At 42.4% G+C, this 21,420-nt stretch overlaps 2 protein-coding genes across 4 annotated transcripts in view; one reads left to right on the top strand and one right to left on the bottom strand.

Moving 5' to 3' along the window:
- Cep19 (centrosomal protein 19) overlaps window positions 1–1,548 on the bottom strand; it is an 8,639-nt gene extending 7,091 nt beyond the window's left edge. For 2 of the 3 annotated variants that reach the window (XM_090344345.1, XM_090344363.1), the window contains exon 1: window positions 1,155–1,548. The gene's annotated coding sequence lies outside the window, so the exon portion shown is untranslated. Of the gene's footprint in view, window positions 1–1,087 lie in introns of all 3 variants that reach the window. The other variant, XM_090344355.1, reaches the window with a different exon arrangement.
- On the top strand, window positions 1,080–21,420 carry Pigx (phosphatidylinositol glycan anchor biosynthesis class X). The gene is made up of 7 exons (XM_090330621.1): window positions 1,080–1,140; window positions 1,433–1,978; window positions 4,616–4,679; window positions 8,744–8,885; window positions 12,695–12,908; window positions 17,462–17,562; window positions 19,264–21,420. The coding sequence occupies exons 1-7, from the start codon at window positions 1,080–1,082 to the stop codon at window positions 19,405–19,407; spliced, it is 1,272 nt and encodes a 423-aa protein (XP_090186747.1). The 3' UTR covers window positions 19,408–21,420.

Genomic DNA, 21,420 nt, shown 5'->3' with positions numbered 1-21,420 from the left:
CCTTTGTGCATGCTAGACAAGCACTCTACTGCTAGACCAAACTCCCAGCCCCTTCCTACTTATTTTCAGCTTTCCATTCCTATTTATTTTCTGACTTACATAGATTATTAATGTTTCACTAAAAATGCAGTTTTTATGTAATTGTCAAATAGATGTTTTATGAAGGAGAAATAATTTATATAACTCCTCATTATTGGATGTGAGAATTTTGGGAAGTTAACCACAAACAATTACTTTTTCCAGGTATGGTGGAACACACCTGTACTCTCACACCTGGGAGGGAGGCTGAGACAGATGGATCTTGATTGCGAGGCCAGCTGGGGCTCTAAGGATTCTGTCTCAAAAAAAAAAAAAAGCTGGGCCTCAGTCTATTTCATCAAAATTTAGACACGAGTAAACTTTCTAGAAGATACTACTCAGCACAATATATGCTATACATTCAAGCAAATGTCCATACTTGTGATGATGTCTCAACGGTTACCCCACAGTGTAGATTTTTTCAGTACACATTTTTTTTTTTCCTGTCCTGGGGCTTGAACTCAGGGCCTGAGCACTGTCCTGGGGCTTTTCTCAAGGGTACAGTTCTACCACTTGAGCTACAGCACCACTTTGGGCTTTTTCCACGTATGTGGTACCAAGGGATCGAACCTGGGTCTTCGTGCATGCTAGGCAAGCACTCTACCTCTAGGCCAAACTCCTGGCCCCATCAGTATGCATTCTTTTGTCTCTTAAATTTTACCTTTAATTTTTACTAGTCTTTGTCCTTTTTTTTTTTTTTTCCTCCAGTCCTGGGGCTTGAACTCAGGTTCTGAGCACTGTCCTTGAGCTTTCTCAAGGCTAGCACCCTACCACCTGAGCCACAGCACCACTTCGGGCTTTCCTGTGTATGTGGCGCGGAGAAATTGAACCCGGGGCTTCAAGCACTCTAGCACTCTAGGCCACACTCCCGGCCCCTCTTTGTACTGTTTGAAATGCAAAATGATTCGACCGTCACAATCCTAATTCTAAAGAGCTCGTCCTCAGCCTTACTCCTCTCCTTGTTTTGAATTGGCATCCGTGAATCCCTATTTCTCAACAAGATGCTTACACGGCTGTTTCCAGGTGGAGACGAGGGCGGCCTCCGTTCGGTTCAGGGGAGGGGTCAGCACGTTTACCTAATGCTCTCCTTGAACGCGAGGACGTTCCTTCTCCGGGACCTTGGGGTCTCTCATGGCTGCGTCGCGGCCGATTCTCTTCACATCCCTGCCAGAGCAAGGCTGACTTTCCTATCCTTAAAGAAGTAACGAAGTGAATCTCCTCCTGCAGGTCAACGTCCGTGGTTTCCACCCAGTCTCTCCGCACAGAGCACTGCAGCGGCCGGAAAGGGCGACCTACGCTGGCAGGAAGTTACAGCCTGAGCCAGTACAGGCGTGACTGTGGAGTGAACTTCCAGGCCAGAGGCCTGCGCCTGTACGCACCCGACGATACCAACGCAGCGAGCCTGCTTCCAGGGCCACGCATGCGGGGTGCGGGGTCCAGGGTCCCGCTCCAGGCCCGAGAAGCTGTTCCCATAGCAACCACCCCCACGTGAGACTAGAGCGCACGCGTGACTTCGCGCCCCGCCCACGAGGGGGCGTGGCAGCGAAGGACCACTGGGAGGGACTGGCGAGTGAGCGGCTGTCGGCCTCTCGCGGCGCCCAAAGCTTGAGGAGATTCCCGGCTGAGGAGATTGGGGAAGCCGCCGGACCACGGGCAGACGTGCGTGAACAAGTCCTCAGCCCGAGTCACCGCGTGAGTGGTGGTGGCGCGTCTGGCGAGACGTGTGCAGGCTCCCTCTGCGTCTTCATCTACTCTTCCTGCGCCCCGCTCGGGCGTCCGCGCTCCGGCGTCCTGGCTGCCCGGTTCGAGGCTCTCCGGGCAGTGGCCTGGCTGCTCGTTGGGTTGGCCGGACTCACGCACACGCTGGCCTCGGCCTTCACCGACGCCCCCTTCGGCACTGGTAAAGGGGACTGGGGGCTTGGGTGGGCAGGGTGGGGGCCCGCCGCGATTCCGGGGTCCTCCGGGCGCCGCGGTTGGCCGCCGGGAGCGGGACCGGGGGCGGGGCTCCGGAACGGAGGCGGCGAGCTTCTCGTTCTCCCGTAATCCCCCCGCGCCGGATCCCAGACTTGTCTGGAGTCGGGTTTTAGGGGTTCTGAGGCGGGACCGGTTGAACAGCCACAGTCATGGGGCGTCCTGGGATACCTGTAGCATGCCTGAAATTTCTGCCCCACCCCCCAGGTCCAGATAACTCTCCGCTCCTCGAAGTGGAGAGACTCCCCAGCCCGTGCCTGGTGACTCCACGTGTATGTGAGCGCCAGCATGGGGGAGGCGTGTGGAGGGTTCGTTTTTATTTTTTACCCACGCCCTTTGCTGATAGACGGGCTTGGTCTGGGGTTTATGACACGGGACGGGAAATCTTTGGACCTGAGCCTGCGTCTGAACTATCACAAGTGCTGTGGATCCAGCCACAGGCCAAACAGGGCTCCATTTATATTTATTGTGTGGAGAGGAAGTCAGACTTACACTGCAGTAATTGTAATAAAGTGATAAGGCTTGATATGAGCGAAGTCAACACAGACCAGATGAGTTTCTCTATCCGCAAGATACGGGTATCAGACTCGTATCTGTGTCTCGGCACATTTCTGACTTGTTGGGATGTTTGTTTTCAAATTTATTTAAAGGATTATGAAGCCAAATGGATTTTTTTTTTTTTGGCCCCTCCTGGGCCTGGCTGCTGTCTGTGAGCTCCTTTTTGCTCAAGGCCAACTCTTTACCAACATCTACCACTTGAGCCACAGCACCACTTCCCTCTTTTTCTGTGATTAATTGGGGATCAGAGTCACATACTTACCTGACCAGGGTGGCTTTGAACCGTGATCCTCAGATCTCAGCCTCCACCAGTGCCTAGCCAACTCGAGATTTTTTTTGGGGGGGGTCATGGGGCTTGAACTCGCCCTGGGTGCTGTCCCAGAGCTATTTAGCTTTTATTTATTTATTTATTTATTTATTTATTTATTTATTTATCCATCCTAGGCTTGAGCTCAGAGGCTACACACTGTCCCTGAGCCTCTTTGTGCTCAAGGCTAGCACTCTACCACTTGAGCCACAATGCCGCTTAAGCCACAGCACTGCTTCCAGCTTTCTCTGTATATGTGGTACCAAGGAATCAAACCCAGGGCTTTGTGCATGCTAGGCAAGCATTCTACCATTAGGTTATGCTCCTGGCCCTTCTGGCTTTTTTTTTTTTTCTTTTTTGTCATGAAACTTGAGCTCTGACCTTCATGTTGTCCCTGAGCTCTTCTGCTCAAAGCTGCCACTCTACCCCTGGAGCCACAGTACCGCTTCTGGTTTACTGGAGATTAATTGGAGATAAGAGTCTCATGGAATTTTTAGTGCCCAGGCTGGCTTTGAACCTTGATCCTCAGATCTCAGCCTCCTGAGTAGCTAGGATTACAGGTGTGAGCCACTGTGCTTGCTCCTCCTGGCTTTTTTCTATGTATGTGGTACTGAGGAATTAAACCTGGGACTTTTGTGCATGCTAGGCAAGCACTCTACCACAAGGCCAAACTCCTGGCCATCTGCTTATATTCTTCTGACCACAAAGATATAAATTATTTTATTCAAAGACACACAGCTATTAAATAATAGACTAAGATTTGAAATCAGACAATTGAACTCCAAAGTCAGTATTTTATGACTGATTTATCTATTTATCTATTTGTCCTGAGGATTGAACTCAGGGCCTGGGTGCTGTTCCAGAAGTTTTTTGCTCAAGGCTAGCCCCCTACCATTTGAGCCACAGCTCCATTTCCAGCTTTTTAGTGCTTAGAGATAAGTCTTTTAAACTTTCCTGCACAGATTGGCTTCAAAACATGACTCTTAGATCTCAGCCTCTTGACTAGGTAGGATTATAGACATGAACCACTGACACCCAGCTCTACCATCAATATTTTCAACCATGGAGCAGCTATACTGAAAATAGATCTACATGCGGTTCAGATAGCTTAAACATTTTTTTGGAGGTTTACTGAGGCTTGAACTCTGGGCAGGTGCTCTATTGCTGAACCATACCAACCAGTTCCTTACCTTGGGTTTTTTGTTTTTTGTTTTTTTCTTTTTGAGATAGGATCTTGCCTTCCTGCCCAAGCATACACCTAGATAGATGGTCATTGCCTACATTAAACTTCCCATCCTAAGAGGATAGGCATATGTCACAATGTCTAGCTACTTTCTTTTGAGATGGTCTTTCACAGGTTTTTCTGTCATGGCGACTTGAACCCTGATCCTTTCCATCTCAGCCTTCTGTGTAGCTAGGATAAAAGATTCATGTCATCCCTGCCATCTATTGGTTGACACAGTGTCTCATGGATTGTTCTGTCTAAGTTGTCCTAGAATATTGATCCTATCTCAATCTCCCATATATCTAGGGTAAGCCACCTATACTTGCCTAAATGAATTAACATTTAAAATAGTTTTGTTTTGCCTTTAGGTTGGGTAGTTTTTCTGACAACTAAAGCATATTGGCATAATCATTTTCAGTTATTTAAATATTCTTTTACCAAGTGTCCATGAAAAAAAAACCTTTTGATTCTTATAGGCATCAGGGCCACGTGTTCTGAAATTATTTTGAGGCAAGAAGTTTTGAAAGATGGTTTCCACCGGTAAGTTGCCCATTGATTTCTACTTATATTCAAATACTGTCTCATAATTAGAGGGAAGAGTTGATAGTTGAAATATGGATAAATTGAAATAAGGATATCCTACTTGCTTCAAACTTTGAAATTATTAAAGTGATAGTAGAGAAAAACATATGCTTAATTTTAAATAAATATCCAGCAGTTATATATACAATATCTCAGTTAATCTTCACAATGGCCATGAGATAGATACTTCTTGATTTTTAGATGTGGTAACTAGGGCTCAGAAATTTTTTTTTCCAGTCCTGGGGCTTAAACTTGGGGCCTGAGCATTGTCCTTGGGCTTTCTCAAGGATAGAGCATTACCATTTGAGCCACAGCACCACTTCCAGCTTTTTCTATTGAAAAAATTGAACCTGGAGTCTTTGTGCATACAAGGTAAGCACTCCACCACTCGGCTTGTACTCAGGGCCTAAGCACTGCCCTGGACTTTCTCAAGGCTAGAGCTATACCACTTGAAGCACAGCGCCACTTCTGTTTTTGTTTTTTTTTCTATGATGTACCAAGGAATTGAACCCGGGTCTTTGTGCATGCTAGGCAAGCACTCTACCACTAGGCCAAACTCCTGGCCTCAGATAATATTATTATACTGTGCTTCAAAACTGTATCTTAGCCAGTGCGGTGGCTCACTCTTTTAATTCTAGCTACTCAGGAGGCTGAGATCTAAGGATCAAGGTTCAAAACCAATTGGTGCAAAAAAGGACCAGAGACTCCAATTAACCTCTAGAAAATGGGAAGTGGAGCTTGGCTCAAGGTAGGCTGGTATCCTTGAGCTGAATAGCTCAGGGACAATGCCCAGGTCAGGCATAGGGCAGTAGCTTTGAGCTGCAGGGCTCAGGGACAGCCCCATCACACACACACACACACACACAAATCTTTTCTAGACTTGGTTCCAATAACCAAGTTGTTTCCAAATTCAAAACTGTCTTCAAAAGACAAATGTTTTCCAGGCCTTAGGAGCTCACACCTAATAATCCTAGCTACTCAGGTGGCTAAGATCTGAGGATCCAACTTTGGAGCCAGACTGGGTAGGAAAGTCTGACACAGAGAACAAACCAACAAATAAATGATGAGTTAGGATGGGGACACAGCATCCAGAAGGCCTGGAGTTTGATTCTTTGCACCACAAACAAAAAAGATGTTCAGCAGTGGAAACTGTTCTATAAGAAAACTTCCTAGGGGTTCAGGAGATTGGCCTAGTGTTAGCGTGCTTGCCTAGCATTCACCAAGACCAAGGTACGATTCCTCAGTACCATATACGTAGAAAAAGCTGGAAGTGGTGCTGTAGCTCAAATGCTTGAACCTTAGCCCAAGGACAGTGCTCAGGCCCTGAGTTCAAGCCCCAGGACTCAGAAAAGAAAACTTCCTAGGTCTGGGATTATGGCATAGATAAGGAAGGATTAACGGATGGTAGAATGTAGACCTCAGCATTAGCAGTTCTTAGCATTGTGGCAAATTATTCTCATCCACATTCTCTGTAGTAGTACTTCTTTTTTTGGGGGGGGTGGGTGTCGTGAGACTTGAACTCTGGTCCTGGGCTCTGTCCCTGAGATCTTCAGCTCAAGGCTGCTGCCCTATGCCTTGAGCCACAGCCCCACTTCCAGTTTTTTAGTGGAGATAAGAATCTCCACTCTTTAGTGCCTGGGCTGGTTTTGAACCACAATCCTCAGATCTCAGCCTCTTGAGTAGCTAGGATTACAGGTGTGAGCCACTGTACCCAGCAGTACTTCTTTTTTTGTTGCTAAGTGCTGATATTTGTTTGCCCTTTTGCATCTCAGTGGCATTAGAGTCATTTGTAGTTGTGGGCCATTATAAAGAAAGCTTCAGGAAAATCTCTGTGCAAATCTTCATACAGCCATGTTAAATATTTTATGAAACTGCCAAACTGCCACCAGCAAATATGGGAATTCTGTTTCTATCACTTCTTGTCAACATTTGATATGGCCAGTCTTTTGAATCTTAGATATAGTGATGCCTAGGCAATGGTATCATATTGTGATTTAAATTCGTATTCCCTGATAACTTAGAATGTTGAGCACCTTTTTACATTCTTATTGGTCACTTACATATCTTCTTTTATGAAGTATCTGTTTAAATTTACATCCTTCTGTGTGTGTGTGTGTACATACATATGTTTGTGTACATATATGTGTGTATGTGTACCAGCCATACTGAGGGATTGAGCCAGCGCCTTGTTCATGCCAAGCAAGCTATCTTTTTTTTTTTTTTTTTGCCAAACCCTTGCTTGAGCTCAGGGCCTGAGCACTGTCCTTGGGTTTTCCTCAAGGCTAGAACTCTACCGCTTGAGCCACAGCACCACTTCTGGCTTTTCTATGTATGTGGTACCAAGGGATGGTTCCCAGGTCTTCATGTATGCTAGGCACTACCACTAGGCTAAACTCCCGACCCCAAGCGAGCAATCTTTGATTGAACTACATCTCTATGAATTGAACCTAGAGCTTCATGCATGCTAGGCAGACACTCTTATCACTAAGCCACATTCCTAGCCCATCTTTAATGCATTTTTAAACTTGACTGCTTCTCATTATATGAGTTTGTAAGACTCCTCTAATTGCTTTTATTTTTTTATTTTGCTAGTTCTAGGGCTTGAACTCCAGCTTGAACTTCTGGCTTTTTCTGTGTATGTGGTACTGAGTAATTGAACTTAGGACTTTGTGCATGCAAGGCAAGCACTCTACCATTAAGCTTCTGGCCTCTTTAGTTGCTTTTAATACAAGTCTACTGGTGATGCGTACATTTTGAAATATTCAGTTCTGTGGCTTGCCATTTTATTTATTTTATTTTTTTGCCAGTCCTGGGGCTTGAACTCAGGGCCTGGGCACTGTCCTTGGCTTTCTCAAGGCTAGTGCTCTACCACTTGAACCACCACACCACTTCTGGCTAGTTCTGTGTATGTGGTATCAAGGAATCAAACTCAGGGCTTCATGCACTCTACCACTAGGCCAAAATCCTGGCCCAAAATGCTGTTTTATTTCCCCCTCCCGACCCCGTGGGTTGGATAGCATGTCTTTTTCCTTGTGTTATATTCAGTTACTGAGAAGTTACTTCAACACAAAGACCTAACTTTACTTCTGTTTTATGAAATCATTGACAACTGGCTGTTGAGGATTCTCTTTTCTGTTTTTGATACTTTTTTTTTTTTTTAGTAGGTCATGGGGTTTGAACTCAGCCTGGGTGTTGTCCATGAGCTCTTGCCAGCTCAAGGCTACCACCCTATTCCTGGGCCTGGGCATTGTCCCTGAGCTCTTCAGCTCAAGGCTACCACCTTACCCTTGAGCCAAGCCCCATTTCTCATTTTCTAGAAGTCAATTGGAGTTAAGAGTCTCAGGTTCTTTTGTGCCAGGGCTGGCTTTGAACCACGATCCTCAGATCTCAGCCTCCTGAGTAGCTAGGATTACAGGTGTGAGCTGGCTTCCTATAATGTATTTTAAATTAATTTGTAGATATATTTATGAAGTCAGAAAACATATATGTATTATACCATATATGTGTATGTGTTCATGTATGTAAAAAGTAATAATGATAATGAAACAAATGGAGCTATATAGATGTATAAATATGTATATATATGTGCATGTACACATATACATACACATGCAAATATATCTGGGTATATACTACATATATGTCTATGTAATTACATATTTATGTGTGATTATATTTATGTGTCATGTATATACACATGTATATTTGCACATATAGGTATGAATATATGCATACATATTTGTTCACTCACACAAACCATTTGTTGACTTATTATTTTTCCCTATCAAATTATTATATGGATACCTTTATTGAAAATGTTTTTTCTCTAATGTTTATTGCTTGTAACATGAATTATGAAAGAGCTAATGAGTAATTTTGACATAGAACAAATATTTAATTTGGTAATCTACTTTTGTAAACTGAATTTGAAATATGCTTTCTGCTATTGTGTATACAATATTGTAGTATATCATTTAACAATTGAATGAAGAGATTTACTTTAAACTGTACTTGTCTTCCAGAGACCTTGTAATAAAAGTGAAATTTGGAGAAAGCATTGAAGACTTACAGACCTGCCGACTCTTAATTAGACATTATATCCCAACAGGACTTTTTGTGGATCCATATGAATTGGCTTCATTACGAGAGAAAAATGTAACTGAGGTATAACTATTGAGGAATTTTTTTCTGAGAGAAATTAATTTATGGACTCAATAACTTAGACTTAAGGCAAAATAGATCAGACAAACAAATTTACATTTTGTTTAAATATATAAAGTGATACTTTAGCTGAGTCCTAGTGACTTACACTTATAATCCTAGCTACTCAGGAGGCTAAAACTGATGATTAGGCTTCGAAGCCAGTGACGCATTAAAGTGAGAATTTTATGTCCAATTAAGCTTGAGAAAAAACTGGAGCTGTAGCCAGGCTCTGTGGCTCATGCCTGCAATCCTAGCTACTCTGGAGGCTGAGATCTGAGGATCAAGGTTCAAAGCCAACCTGGGCACCAAAGGACTTGAGACTCTTATCTCCAATTAACCTCTAGAAAATGGGAAGTGGGGCTGAAAAGCTCAGGGACAGAGCCCCATACAAGTTCAAGCCCCACAGACCAACCAAAAATACAAAAGAAAAAAAAAACTGGAGCTGTGGCTCAAGTGGTATAGTACTAGCCTTGAGCAAAAGAAGCTCAGAGATAATGTCTCCTCCCTGAGTTCAAGCCAGGGCCAGCACTAAAAAAAATAAACAAATAAATATATAGGTATTTTTAGACATAGAATGGGAGCATTCTTCATGAAGTGAGTGATACTTGATTTTAACCTAGATAGAATGAAATGTACATGCATAATTAGTTGTTGTCGGTATGCCTACAATCAAATTTTAAGTCTCTTCCAGAGATAAAATTTTTAAGTAAAGTTATTAGGATGCTCTTCCTTAGTTCTTCAGTGCTTTGGATCAAGTCCAGTGCTGTATACATTCTCAGCTTAGCACTCTACTACTGGGCTACACCTGTAGTCCCTAGACAAATACTTAAAAGTCTCGCATACTGGGGCCGGGAGTTTGGCCTAGTGGTAAAGTGCTTGCCTAGCATTCACGAAGACCTGGGTTTGATTCCTTGGTACCACATACATAGAAAAAAGCCAGAAGTGGTGCTGAGGCTCAAGTGGTAGAGCTCTAGCCTTGAGAAAGTCCAAGGACAGTGCTCAGGCGCTGAGCTCAAGCCCAGGACTGGCAAAAAAATAAATAAATAAAAAATCTTAAAAAAAAAAAAAGTCTCTCATACTCCTTGAAAACAATACAATACTCAGTTGAAACATGAAATTGATATTTTGTAGTATCAAGTAAAAATACTATTTTTGAAGCTGTAGCTTTTTTTTTTTTTTTTTTGCTAGTCGTGGGGCTTGAAATCGGGGCCTGAGTACTGTCCTTGGGTTTTTGTCAAGGCTAGCACTCTGCCACTTGAGCCACAGCACTACTTCCAGCTTTTTCTGTGTATGTGGTACCGAGGAATCGAACCTGGCTCTTTGTGCATGCTGGGCAAGCACTCTTACCACTAGGGCAAACTCCTGGCCCTGAAGCTGTAACTTTTATTTGTTCAAATATATAATGTTCACACTTCTGCATTTGAACAAGAAAAGGAGCCTGAGCTGAGTGACTTACCCCGTAATCTTAGCTACTCAGGAGGCTGATCTGAGGATCACAGCCTGACAAGTAAAAGGCTGAAAATCTTTTTTTTTTTTTTCAGTCCTGGGGCTTAAACTCAGAGCCTGGGCACTCTCCCTGAACATCTTTTGCTCAAGGCTAGCACTCTACCACTTGAGTCCCATGAGCCACAGCACCACTTCCAGCTTTTTTTTTTGGTTGTGTGGGGCTTGAGCGCTGTCCCTGAGCTCTTCAGCTCAAGGTTACCGCTTTACCCCTGTGCATTGTCTCTGAGCTCTCTGCTCAGTACTACCGCCCTACTGCTGGAGCAACTGTGCCAGGCCACTTCTGGTTTTCTAGTGGTTAATTGGAGATAAGAGATAAGATTATCAAAGTCTTTAGTGTCTGGGCTGGCTTTTAACGAGATCCTCAGATCTCAGCCTCCTGAGTGGCTAGGATTACAGGCATGAGCTACCATGCCCGTCACACTTCCAGCTCCATTCCTCAAGGCTTCATACATGCTAGGCAAGCATTCTACCACATTGTCCCTGAGCTCTTCAGCTCAAGGCTACCAGCCTACGCTTAGCCAAGCCCCATTTCCCGTTTTCTAGAGGTTAATTGGAGATAAGAGTCTCAGGTCCTTTTGTGCCCAGGCTGGCTTTGAAGCTTGATCCTTAGATCTCAGCCTCCTGAGTAGCTAGGATTACAGGTGTGAGCCACCTTGCCCTGCTTTCTTTTTTCTTATAAATTAGGCTATGCTTACTGAAAGAGAAATCAGCTGTACAGCTTGTCCTTTGTCCTGTCACCAATGCACAGTCTTGACAGAATAGGCTGTAACTTTCATCCCTTTGTAGAGTTACTGGCAAGTAGCATTCAACAGCCCAGATTCCTGTAATATTTGGAAAACATGACAAATACGATGGTGTATTACAAAAGATAGGTAAGTACATTAGCTTCCCTCAAATGGAAAACTAGAAAATCTATTTTGACATTTGGAAAATGTCAGTACCACTAATGAAAGGAACAGTGTTGACGGTACAATTGATCTTCTATAATTTTAATAGGCAAACAGCTAACCTTAGGGTATGTACTACATACTGTTCAATACTTGTTCTAAAATGTGATACCAGTCATTAACCTAATATAGGCTTAACTTTCTGTTACAGTTAGTTTTATACTTATTGAATGATATATTTATTCATATAATTTAGCTCATCTTGATACTTGTTTTATCATCTAAACAGAAGTTAGGAAATTTCACAGAAATGGTTTTATTATGGGGAAAGCTGGTACCTCTGGGTATATTTTCTCCAGTTGACTCCTGTGTTTTCTCCCCCTCTCTCTCTTTCTTTTTGTTGTTCATGGGACTTGAACTCTAAGCCTGGGCACTGACCCTAAGCTCTTCAGCTCAAATCTACCACCCTACCTCTTGAGCCACTTCTGGTTTTCTGTTGGTTAATTGGAGTTAAGAGTCTCACGGACTTTACAACTCTAGTGCTTTGGCGGTCTTTGAACCACAATCTTCAGATCTCAGCCTCCGGAGTAGCTAGGAGGCACAAGCCACTGTGTCTGGCGGACTCCTGTGTTTTCTATGAAAAACTTAAAATGGAAGAACAACAGAGCTTTGGGTTTTGTTTTTCGTTTTTTGCCAGTCCTGGGGCTTGAACTCAGGGACTGAGTTTCCTGGGCTTTCTGAAGGCAAGTGCTCTACCACTTGAGCCACAGCACCATTTCTGGCTTTTTTTCCTTTGTATGTGGTACTGAGGAATCGAACCTAGGATCTTCATGCATGCTAAGCAAGCACTACCAGTAGGCCACTCTCTGTCCCAATTTTTTTTTTTCCCAGTCCTAGAGCATGAACTTAGGGCTGAGCACTGTCCTTGAACTTTCTGTAGGCTAGAGCTCTACCACTTGAACCACAGCAAGACTCCTGGCTTTTATTATGTATGTGGTACCGAGAAATAGAGCCTGAATCTTTGTGCATGTTAGGCAAGCAACTCCACCACTAGGCCAAACTCCCAGCCCCTATTTTTGTGTATTTTTTTGTCAGTCATGGGGCTTGAACTCTGGGTTTGGTCACTATCCCTGAGCTCTGCAGTTCAAGGCTATGCTCTTCCAGTTGAACCACAGCTCTACTTCCTTGGAGATGTTTTAAAGGGGGCAAATTGCCATTTCTGCATATCTGTACAAGGGTTATCTTCGGTTTTGTTTTTTCATTTTTTCTCAGTTATTTCTTTTTCTTCTTCTTCTTCTTCTTCTTCTTCTTCTTCTTCTTCTTCTTCTTCTTCTTCTTCTTCTTCTTCTTTTATAATACTGGTGTTCTCTTCAACAGGCAGTGATGGTTTCAGAACATTTTAATATAGAAGCCCCCAACTATCTGTCCAGGGAATCTGAAATTCTCATGTATGCCAGAAAAGATGTCCAGTGCATTGATTGCTTCCACGCCTTCTTACCTGTGCACTACCGCTACCATCGGCCACACAGCAAAGATGGAGAAACACATATTGTGATCAACAACCCAGATCTGTTAATGTACTGTGACCAAGGTGAGGGTAGCAGGGAATCCAGTAAGGACAAATGGGCCAAAAGCTTGTTTCTGCCAGGTGCTTGTGGCTTATGCCTGTAATCCTAGCTACTCAGGAAGCTGGGATCTGAGGATTGCAGTTCAAAGCCAGCCTGGGCACTAAAGATCATGAGACTCTTATCCCTACTAACCACTAGAAGTGGGGCTGTGACTCAAGGGGTAAGAGTTCAGGGACAGTGCCCAGGCCTAGAGTTCAAGCCCCGTGACTGACAAAAAATAAAAAAACAAAACTGGAAGTGGAGTTGTGGCTCAAAGTGGTAGAGCACTATACCTGAGAAAAGGGATAGTGCGCAGGAGTTCAAGCTCCAAAACCCTCCTTTCCCTCAAAAAGAGTTTGTTTGTTTGTTTTCACCTCTTGATTGGAAAATTAAACAGCTGATTTATAGTTACCATCCAAGGGAAGACACAAAACTTTGCTGGTCACCCTAGCAGCTATGGTTGTCTATCCCAGTCATAGCTTCCTCCTTTCCTCTAAGACTAATCTTCTTTTTCACATTAATGGGTTAGATTCTTAGATGTTGTCATTTGGTTTTGTTCATAAAGTGTTTTATTTCTGTAAAATCTCTCTCTCTTTTGTTTTTGCTGATCCTGGGGCTTAAACTCAACCTGGGCTCGGTCCCGGAGCTTCTCTGTGCTCAAGACTAGTGTTCTGGGCAGGGAGTTTGGCCTAGTTAGTGGTAGAGTGTTTGCCTAGCATGCACAAACACCAGGGTTCAATTCCTGGGTACCACATACCTAGAAAAGCCGGAAGTGGTAATGTGACAGAAGTGGTAGAGCACTAACCTAGAGGAATGCTCAAGAACCGTGCTCCGGTACTGGGTTTGCCAATCCCCAGGACCGGTTAAAAAAAAAAAAAAAAAGGAAGATAAAAGAAAAAAGACTAGTGTTCTACCACTTGAACTACAGTGCCACTTCCAGCCTTTTCTGTTTATGTGGCACTAAGGAATTAAACCCAGGGCTTCATGCATGCTATGTTAGGTGAGCACTTTACCACTAAGCTAAATTCCTAGCCCAAATGGTAACTTTTTTGTTTTGTTGTGTTTTGCTGGTCCTGGGGTTTGAACTCAGGACCTGGGATCTCCGAGCCTGTCTGTGCTGAAGAATAATGCTCTACCCCTTGAGCCACAGCACCACTTCAAGCTTTTTCTGTTTAGGTGATATTGAACCCAGGGCTTCATGTATGCTAGCCAAGCACTCTACCACTAGTCTGCATTCCCAGACCTTGTGAAGTCTCTTTGTTCAAGGGTCTTCCTTTCTTCTTTGAAATTAATCTATTGAAATGACTGCAATTATTTTAACCAATAAGATTTCTTTTTCCTAGTTTCTGTTCTTTGATTTTATTTTGGAGTTTCTCATACTCTTGACTGCTTTATTTCCTGGAAATTCGCGGTTGGTTCCAGATGTGTAAATAGATTTAGGTTTGATTACTTTGACGAGACCATTGGTGGTAATGCTGTGTTCTTTTATCAGTAGACATAGAATATCTGTTTTCTTTTTTTGGTTTTGTTTTATCTGTTTGTTTTGTCCTTCCTGGTTTTGGGGCTTGAATTCAGGAACTTTTGCATGCTGGACAAGTAGTCTACCACTCAAACAATACTTCTACCACCCCTTCCCCCCACTTCCTTTTTTTGAGTACTAGGATTTGAACTGTAGTAGTAGTAGTAGTAGTAGTAGTGTGTGTGTGTGTGTGTGTGTGTGTGAGTGTGTGTGACAGGGTTTTGCTAACTTGGCCAAATTTATTTTCTTTTTCTTTTTCTTTTGTGAGTCCTGGGCACTGTCCCTGAGCTCTTCAGCTCAAGGATACCACCTTACCCCTGGATCTGGACGTTGTCCCTGAGCTCTTCAGCGCAAGGCTTCCAACCTACCAGACGTAACCTTGAGCCAAGCCCCACTTCCTTCCCATTTTTTAGAGGTTAGTTGGAGGTCCTTTTGTGACTGGCTGGCTTTGAACCTTGATCCTTAGATCTCAGCCTCCTGAGTAGCTAGGATTACAGGCCTGAGCCACCGCACCAGCTCCAAAACTATTTTCAAACTCATGATTTTCCTGTATTTCTCCCTCCCTCCCCCCCCTCCCCTCTCTCCTGGGCTTGGACTCAGTGCTTTTATGCACTGTCCTTGTTTTTTTTTTTTTTTCCTCAAGGCTAGAACCCTACTACCTGAGCCACAGCACTACTTCTGGCTTTTTCTGTGTGGTACCAAGGAATCCAACCCGGGCCTTCGTGCATGCTAGGCAAGCACTCTACCACTAGGCCAAACTCCCGGTCCCCTGTAGCTGCGATTATAGTTGTGTACTACTGCATCTAGCCTTTTGTTTTGTTTTGGTAATAGTGGACTTTGCACTGAGGATTTTCTCTTAGTAAGTGTCCTACTAGTTGAACCATGCCCCTCTATTCATGTTATTTTATTTTATTTTTTGCCAGTTCTGGGGCTTGAACTCAGGGCCTGAGCCTGTGTGCTCAAGGTTAGTACTCTAGCACTTAAGCCACAGCATTACTTTGGCTCTTTCTGTTTATGTGGACTAAGGAATTGAATCCAGGGCTTCATGCATGCTAGGTGAGCACTCTACCACTAAGCCACATTTCCAGCCCGTTATTCTTTTTCTTTTTCTTTGGTCATGGGGTTTGAACTCTAGGCCTGGGCTCTGTCCCTGAGCTCTTCAGCTCAAAGCTACCATCCTACTTCTTGAGCCATAGCCCCCTTCCTGATTTTTAGTGATTAGCTAGAGATAAGTGTCTCTCTGTCTTTAGTACCCGGGCTGGCTTTGAACCATGATCTTCAGATCTCAGCCTTCTGAGTAGCTAGGATTATAGACGTGAGCCACTGCACCCAGTGCCCAGCTCATTATTCTTGATTCAGGGTTTCTTTATGTAGCCTAGGTTCACAGTGAACTCAAGATCCTTTAGAATGCTAGGGTTAAAGACATATGCTCTCACTCCTGGGTGATTGTTCCTTTATACACGTTGATCCATCTTGCTCTTACACTACTTTTTTATATTGGAATTGAAGGTTCTTATGGCTTTGGATGTTTTGTCTCTACTTGCGAATCTTTTAGTGTCTTTTTGGTGCCTTTTTGTCGTTAACTTTACCTTTGTCATTGTTTTCAAAATGTGAAGATTTTGATGAGTTTAAAACAATTTCTTCACAATTTCCTCTTTTTTCTTTCTTCCTTTCTCCCTTCCTCCCTTTCCTCCTCTTCCTCGTTCTCCTCCTCCTCTTCTTCTTCTTCTCTTGCTAAATTTGGAAGTGATATCTTGAGGAGCTAAATTACAGGCATTAGCCAGTGTTGCTCTGCTCACTATTAATAAGAAGACTTCAAAGCATCAAGACTTTTTCTTTAGCTTATGGAACCACTTTCAGATTTTGGTTCTTTGTTTCCAAACCTGGGCTGAGTTAAATTGGAATATTTATGAAGGCTAATAGCACTGTTACTAAAGCCTGACAAGTTTTTTTACTCTTACATTTGCCACCACCAGACATTTTCTTTCTTTTCTTTTTTCTTTTTCTTTTCTTTTCTTTTTTTTTTTCCCCTTTTGGTCTTGGGGCTTCAATTCTGGGCCTGGGCACTGTCCCTGAGCTCTTAAGTTCAGTGCTACTGCCCTACCCCTCCAGCCACAGAGCCACTTTTGTAGTTGTTAATTAGATATACGACTCTCATGGTCTTTAGTGTTTGGGCTGGCTTTGAACTGTGATCCTCAGCCTCCTGAGTAGCTAGGATTACAGTTGTGAGCCACCTCACTGGGCACCACCACACCTTTTCTGATGAAACAATTAATTAAAAAGTCTTCAGCTCTACTATTAGTTTCTTTATCTAGCCTAACTTAGTTTCTATTATTCTTACCCTAAATAAAGGATAATTGAATAATGCTTCTCTTGAGAGGCCATTATATACTTAGGATGTGCGTTCACTTTTCTGAATACATTTGATACTTCAAAAAAGATTTACATTAAACATGCAATGGCATTGTTGATAAATCAGATTGCATTTCTGTGATACCTTTATAATTTTAATTTCTTTTTTTTTTTGCCAGTCCTGGGCTTGAGCTCAGGGCCTGAGCACTGTCCTTGGACTTTCTCAAGGCTAGAGCTCTACCACTTGAGCCTCAGCACCACTTCCAGCTTTTTTCTATGTATGTGGTACCAAGGAATCGAACCCGGGTCTTCATGCATGCTAGGCAAGCACTTTAACCACTAGGCCAAACTCCCGGCCCTATAATTTTAATTTCTTAATCATCCACATAAAAAAAGGATATTAAAACGAATCTGAATCATATATATTAGATGTTAAAAGGTTTTAGTACTCACATCTCAGCATGAAAAGCTGCTGCTGCAATTCAAAGCAAGACTAGCCTTTAGTCAAACCAAAGTTTTCTGGCATTAAAAAAAAAAAATTTCTTATTTAGTTTTGTTTATGTGATACCAAGGAATGGAACCCAGGGCCTCAGAGTGCTAGGCAAGCACTTTACCCAATAAGCCACATTCCCAGTCCCTGACATCTTGTTCTGCCACTTTTCTCAGAGTTTCCAGTTTTGAAATGTTGGACTCAATCCAAAGTAGCAGCTCCTTGTGCTTTCAAGAGTAAGGATATCTGCCAGTGGAACAATATGAAATATAAGTCGGTAAGCTCATATTCTTTGTTTTTAGTGCCTTCTCATTTAGAAATCTTTTGTATGGTTTTGTTACTTCTATCAAACACCATAAATGTCAGATAACTGTATGACCTATTTATTTATTGTACCTTTGTGCATATTTAGATCTCATGTCCTTTCCTTGTTGCTAGAAATTTTTCTATTAGCTCAGAAAGGCCACATCTTACAGTGTGATATGCAGAGCACATCAGAGAACTGACAGTTGAAAATAGATGAACATGCCAACATGTAATATAACTTAGAATTGCTTTTAAGCATACTGTCACTACTATGTAGTACCTGGATTGTTTTCAAACTCTAAAATACATTTGGAGAAATGTGATTTTTTTAAATTTTTGTAGATCATGGGTCTTGAACACAAGGCCTAAATGCTGCTTGAGCTCTTTTTGTTCAAGGCTTAGCATTCTACCATTTTGAGCTGTAGCCCACTTCCAATATTTGATTGATTAATTGATATAAGAGTTTCAGGAGGACTTTCTGCCAGGACTGACTTTGAACAGCTGTCCTCAGATCTCAGCTTTATGAGTAGCTAGGATTGCAGGTGTAAGCCAGCTCAAATTTTTTTTTTTTTTTTTTTTTTTTTTTTTTTTTTGGTGGGTAACAGGGCTTGAACTTGGCCTGAGCACTGTCCCTGAGCTCTTCAGCTCAAGGCTACCACCCTACCCTTAAGCCAAGCCCCACTTCCTGTTTTCTAGAGGTTAATTGAAGATAAAGAGTCTCAGGTCCTTTTGTGCCTGGGCTGGCTTTGAACCTTGATCCTCAGATCTCAGCTTCCTGAGTAGCTAGGATTACAGGCATGAGCCACGGTGCCAGTCCTGGGCCTTGAACTCAGGGCCTGAGCACTGTCCTTGGGCTTTCTCAAGGCCAGAGTTCTACCACATCAGCCATAGCACCACTTCCAGCTTTTTCTATGTATGTGGTACCAAGGAATTGAACCCAGGTCTTAGTGGATGCTAGGCAAGCACTCTACTACTAGGCCAGATTCCTGCTCCCCCACCTTTTTTTTTTAAAAATCAGTTGTGGGGCTTGAACTCGGGCCTTGGGTACTGTCCCTGAGCTAAAAAGAGCTGTGGCTCAAGTGGTAGAGAACTAGCCTTGAGCAAAAGAAGCTTTAAAAAAACTTGGAACCTGGCCAGGAGTTTGGCCTAGTGGTAAGAGTGTTTGCCTGGCATGTACAAAGACCCAGGTTTAATTCCTTGGTACTTCATACATGGAAAAAGGCAGAAGTGGTACTGTGGCTCAAGTAGTAGAGCTCTAGCCTTGAGAAAGCCCAAGGATAGTGCTCAAGCCCTGAGTGCAAGCCCCAGGACTCGCAAAGGAAGGGGAAAAAAAAAAAAGCTTAGAACCTGGGCTAGAAGTGTGGCCTAATGGTAGAGTGCTTGTCTAGGATGCATGAAGCCCTGGGTTCAATTCCTTGGTACCAGATACGCAGATAAAAGCTGGAGGAAGTATTGTGGCTCAAGTGGTAGAGCTGTAGCCTTGAGAGAGCTCAAGGACAGTGCCAGGGCTCTTAGTTCAACACCTAGGACTGGCTCACACAAACACATATATACACACACAGCCTAGAACCTGAATTCAACACACACACACACACACACACACACAAACACGAAGTAATAGTCTTAACGAAAGATGTAACACTTTAAATGTCTGTAATTCTTCTTTCCACAGATCCTCAAGAATGTGACACTACATGTTCCAGTAGGACTGACCATACATACCTCATTAGTATGCTCTGTGACTCTGCTCATTACCATCCTGTGTTCTATTTTAATCCTTCTTGCTGTTTTCAAATATGGCCATTTTTTCATATAAGTTTGGTGGGGTTTTTTTGGCTAGACCTGGGGCTTGAACTCAGGGCTTGTGCGGTTCTTGGGCTTTCTCAAGGCAAGAGCTCTACCACTTGAGCCACAGCATCACTTCTGGATTTTTCTATGTATGTGGTATTGAGGAATTGAACCCAGGTCTTTGTGCATGCTAGGCAAGCACTCCACCATTAGGCCAAACTCACAGCCTCTTCATATAAGTTTTTTACGGTTAAATGTTTTCTGTAATTCTAAATAAGACTTAGTTATTTGTGACTGGGAATATTCTACAAAAATTAACTCATAACTTTTGTGTTTTATCTTCATTTATAGTTAAAGTTGCCAGAGGAAATTTTGAGTTGGTCTTAGCTAACTCCAAAATTTAGTGCTTTTTTGTAAACCTTTGAAAATCTTTAGTCATCAAGTGCCTATAGTACAGGCTTCATTTGGTTGCATTAATATTTATTTAATTAGATGTGACTTTATCTTGGAAAAGAATTAGATAAAATATAAAGTAAGGAAAAAATAAAAGAAAATAAGATAGAAAAATTAGTTCATTATGATTGGTGACTTTTCACTTTATAAATATGAACCTTCCCATTTATGCTAAAAACAAAGAAAATCCTTATAAAAATAAAATGGGCTGTATATCTCAAGTGACTGGATACTTGCCTAGGATCTATGAAGCCCTGCATTGAGTCCTCAGTACTTTCCCCTAAAAAAAAATAAATGACTTAGATGAAAATCACATTTACCTTGAATCTTTTTTTTCCCTTTTCTTTTTTTGCCAGTCCTGGGGCTTGAACTCGGGGTCTGGGCATTCATTGCCCCTGAGCTTTTTTGCTCAAGACTTAACATTCTACCATTTGAACCACAGCACACACTTTTATCTGTGTGTGTGGTACTGAGGAATCAAACCCAGGGCTTTGTGCATGCTAAACAAGCACTCTACCACTAGGCTACATGCTAGGCTCTAACTTGAATCTTAGTTTTATGAGACTACTGAAGTTTAGAATGTCAAGGAAAAAAATTGAAGTCAGACTGTTACAAAATTTTTTTTTGTGATTATCTTTTAAAATATTTCTTTTGATTGTATAAATTGGTTGGATGCTTAGTGAAACTGAGAACTAAGATTTATTACTGATTTTATACTGAGTTTGTTCAAGTTGTCTTTTTTTATTTTTTGGTGCCAGTCCTGGGGCTTCAATCCAGGGCCCAGGTGTTATCTCTGAGCTTGTTTTGCTGAAAGTACTGTACCACTTGAGCCACAGCTTCACTTTTGGCTTTTTTGGTAGCGGAGATAAAGAGTCTCCTAGTCCTTTTTTTTCCCCCCAGCCTCGATTTCAACTATGATACTTAGATGTCTGCCTTCCAAGCAGCTAGTATTACAGTCATGAGTCACTGATGCCCAGCTTCTAGTTGTCATTCTTAAGAAATATGCTGTAAACTTGACCAAAAAAAAAAGAAATCTCCAAATAATTTTTTCCCCTTAGATAATTGGTCTTGATGTACTATTATATATTTGGGAGAGGAGGAATAAGAAAATAAAAGTATCATAGACTAATTAAAAAAAATTAGGACAAGCATGTTTGAAAAGAAGCCAAATTGTTAACATTGTTTTATGTAACGTCACAGAAGGTGATTAGTGTGTCTGTTTAATATTACTACTTATTTTTCCTAAATATTTTGGAGTTGTTATGGGAATAAATCATTCATAATTTGATGTGTGGCATGAGTAGTCATACACTACTTTTTTTTTTTTTTTTTTTTTTAACTGGTCCTGGGTGTTCTTTAGGCCTGTGTGCTGTCCTTGAGTCTTTTTGTACTCAAGGGTAGCACTCTACTTCTGAGCCACAGCTCCATTTCCGGCTTTTTCTGAATGGTTTATTGGTGATAAGAGTCTATAGGATTTCTCTGCCTGGGCTGGCTTTGAACTGAAATCTACGATCTCAGCCTCCTGAGTAGTGAGGATTATGGACATGAGCCACTAGTGCCCTGTTTTCTTCTTCTTCCTCTTCCTCCT

The sequence above is a fragment of the Megascapheus bottae genome, chromosome 1 (genome assembly GCF_031878675.1).
Source record: "Megascapheus bottae isolate mThoBot1 chromosome 1, mThoBot2.hap1, whole genome shotgun sequence".
NCBI classification, from domain to species: Eukaryota; Metazoa; Chordata; class Mammalia; order Rodentia; family Geomyidae; genus Megascapheus; species Megascapheus bottae.
Note: the sequence above shows the minus strand (reverse complement) of the source record. Positions and strands in the feature narration are given on the sequence as shown.

Bases quoted from the DNA above. Each gene is read 5' to 3' on its own strand.
- Pigx (XM_090330621.1), top strand. From the start codon at position 1,080: ATGCTTACACGGCTGTTTCCAGGTGGAGACGAGGGCGGCCTCCGTTCG. The intron at 1,979-4,615 runs GTAAAGGGGACT...TGATTCTTATAG, and splicing joins CGACGCCCCCTTCGGCACTG to GCATCAGGGCCACGTGTTCT. The intron at 17,563-19,263 runs GTAAGCTCATAT...TTCTTTCCACAG, and splicing joins ACAATATGAAATATAAGTCG to ATCCTCAAGAATGTGACACT.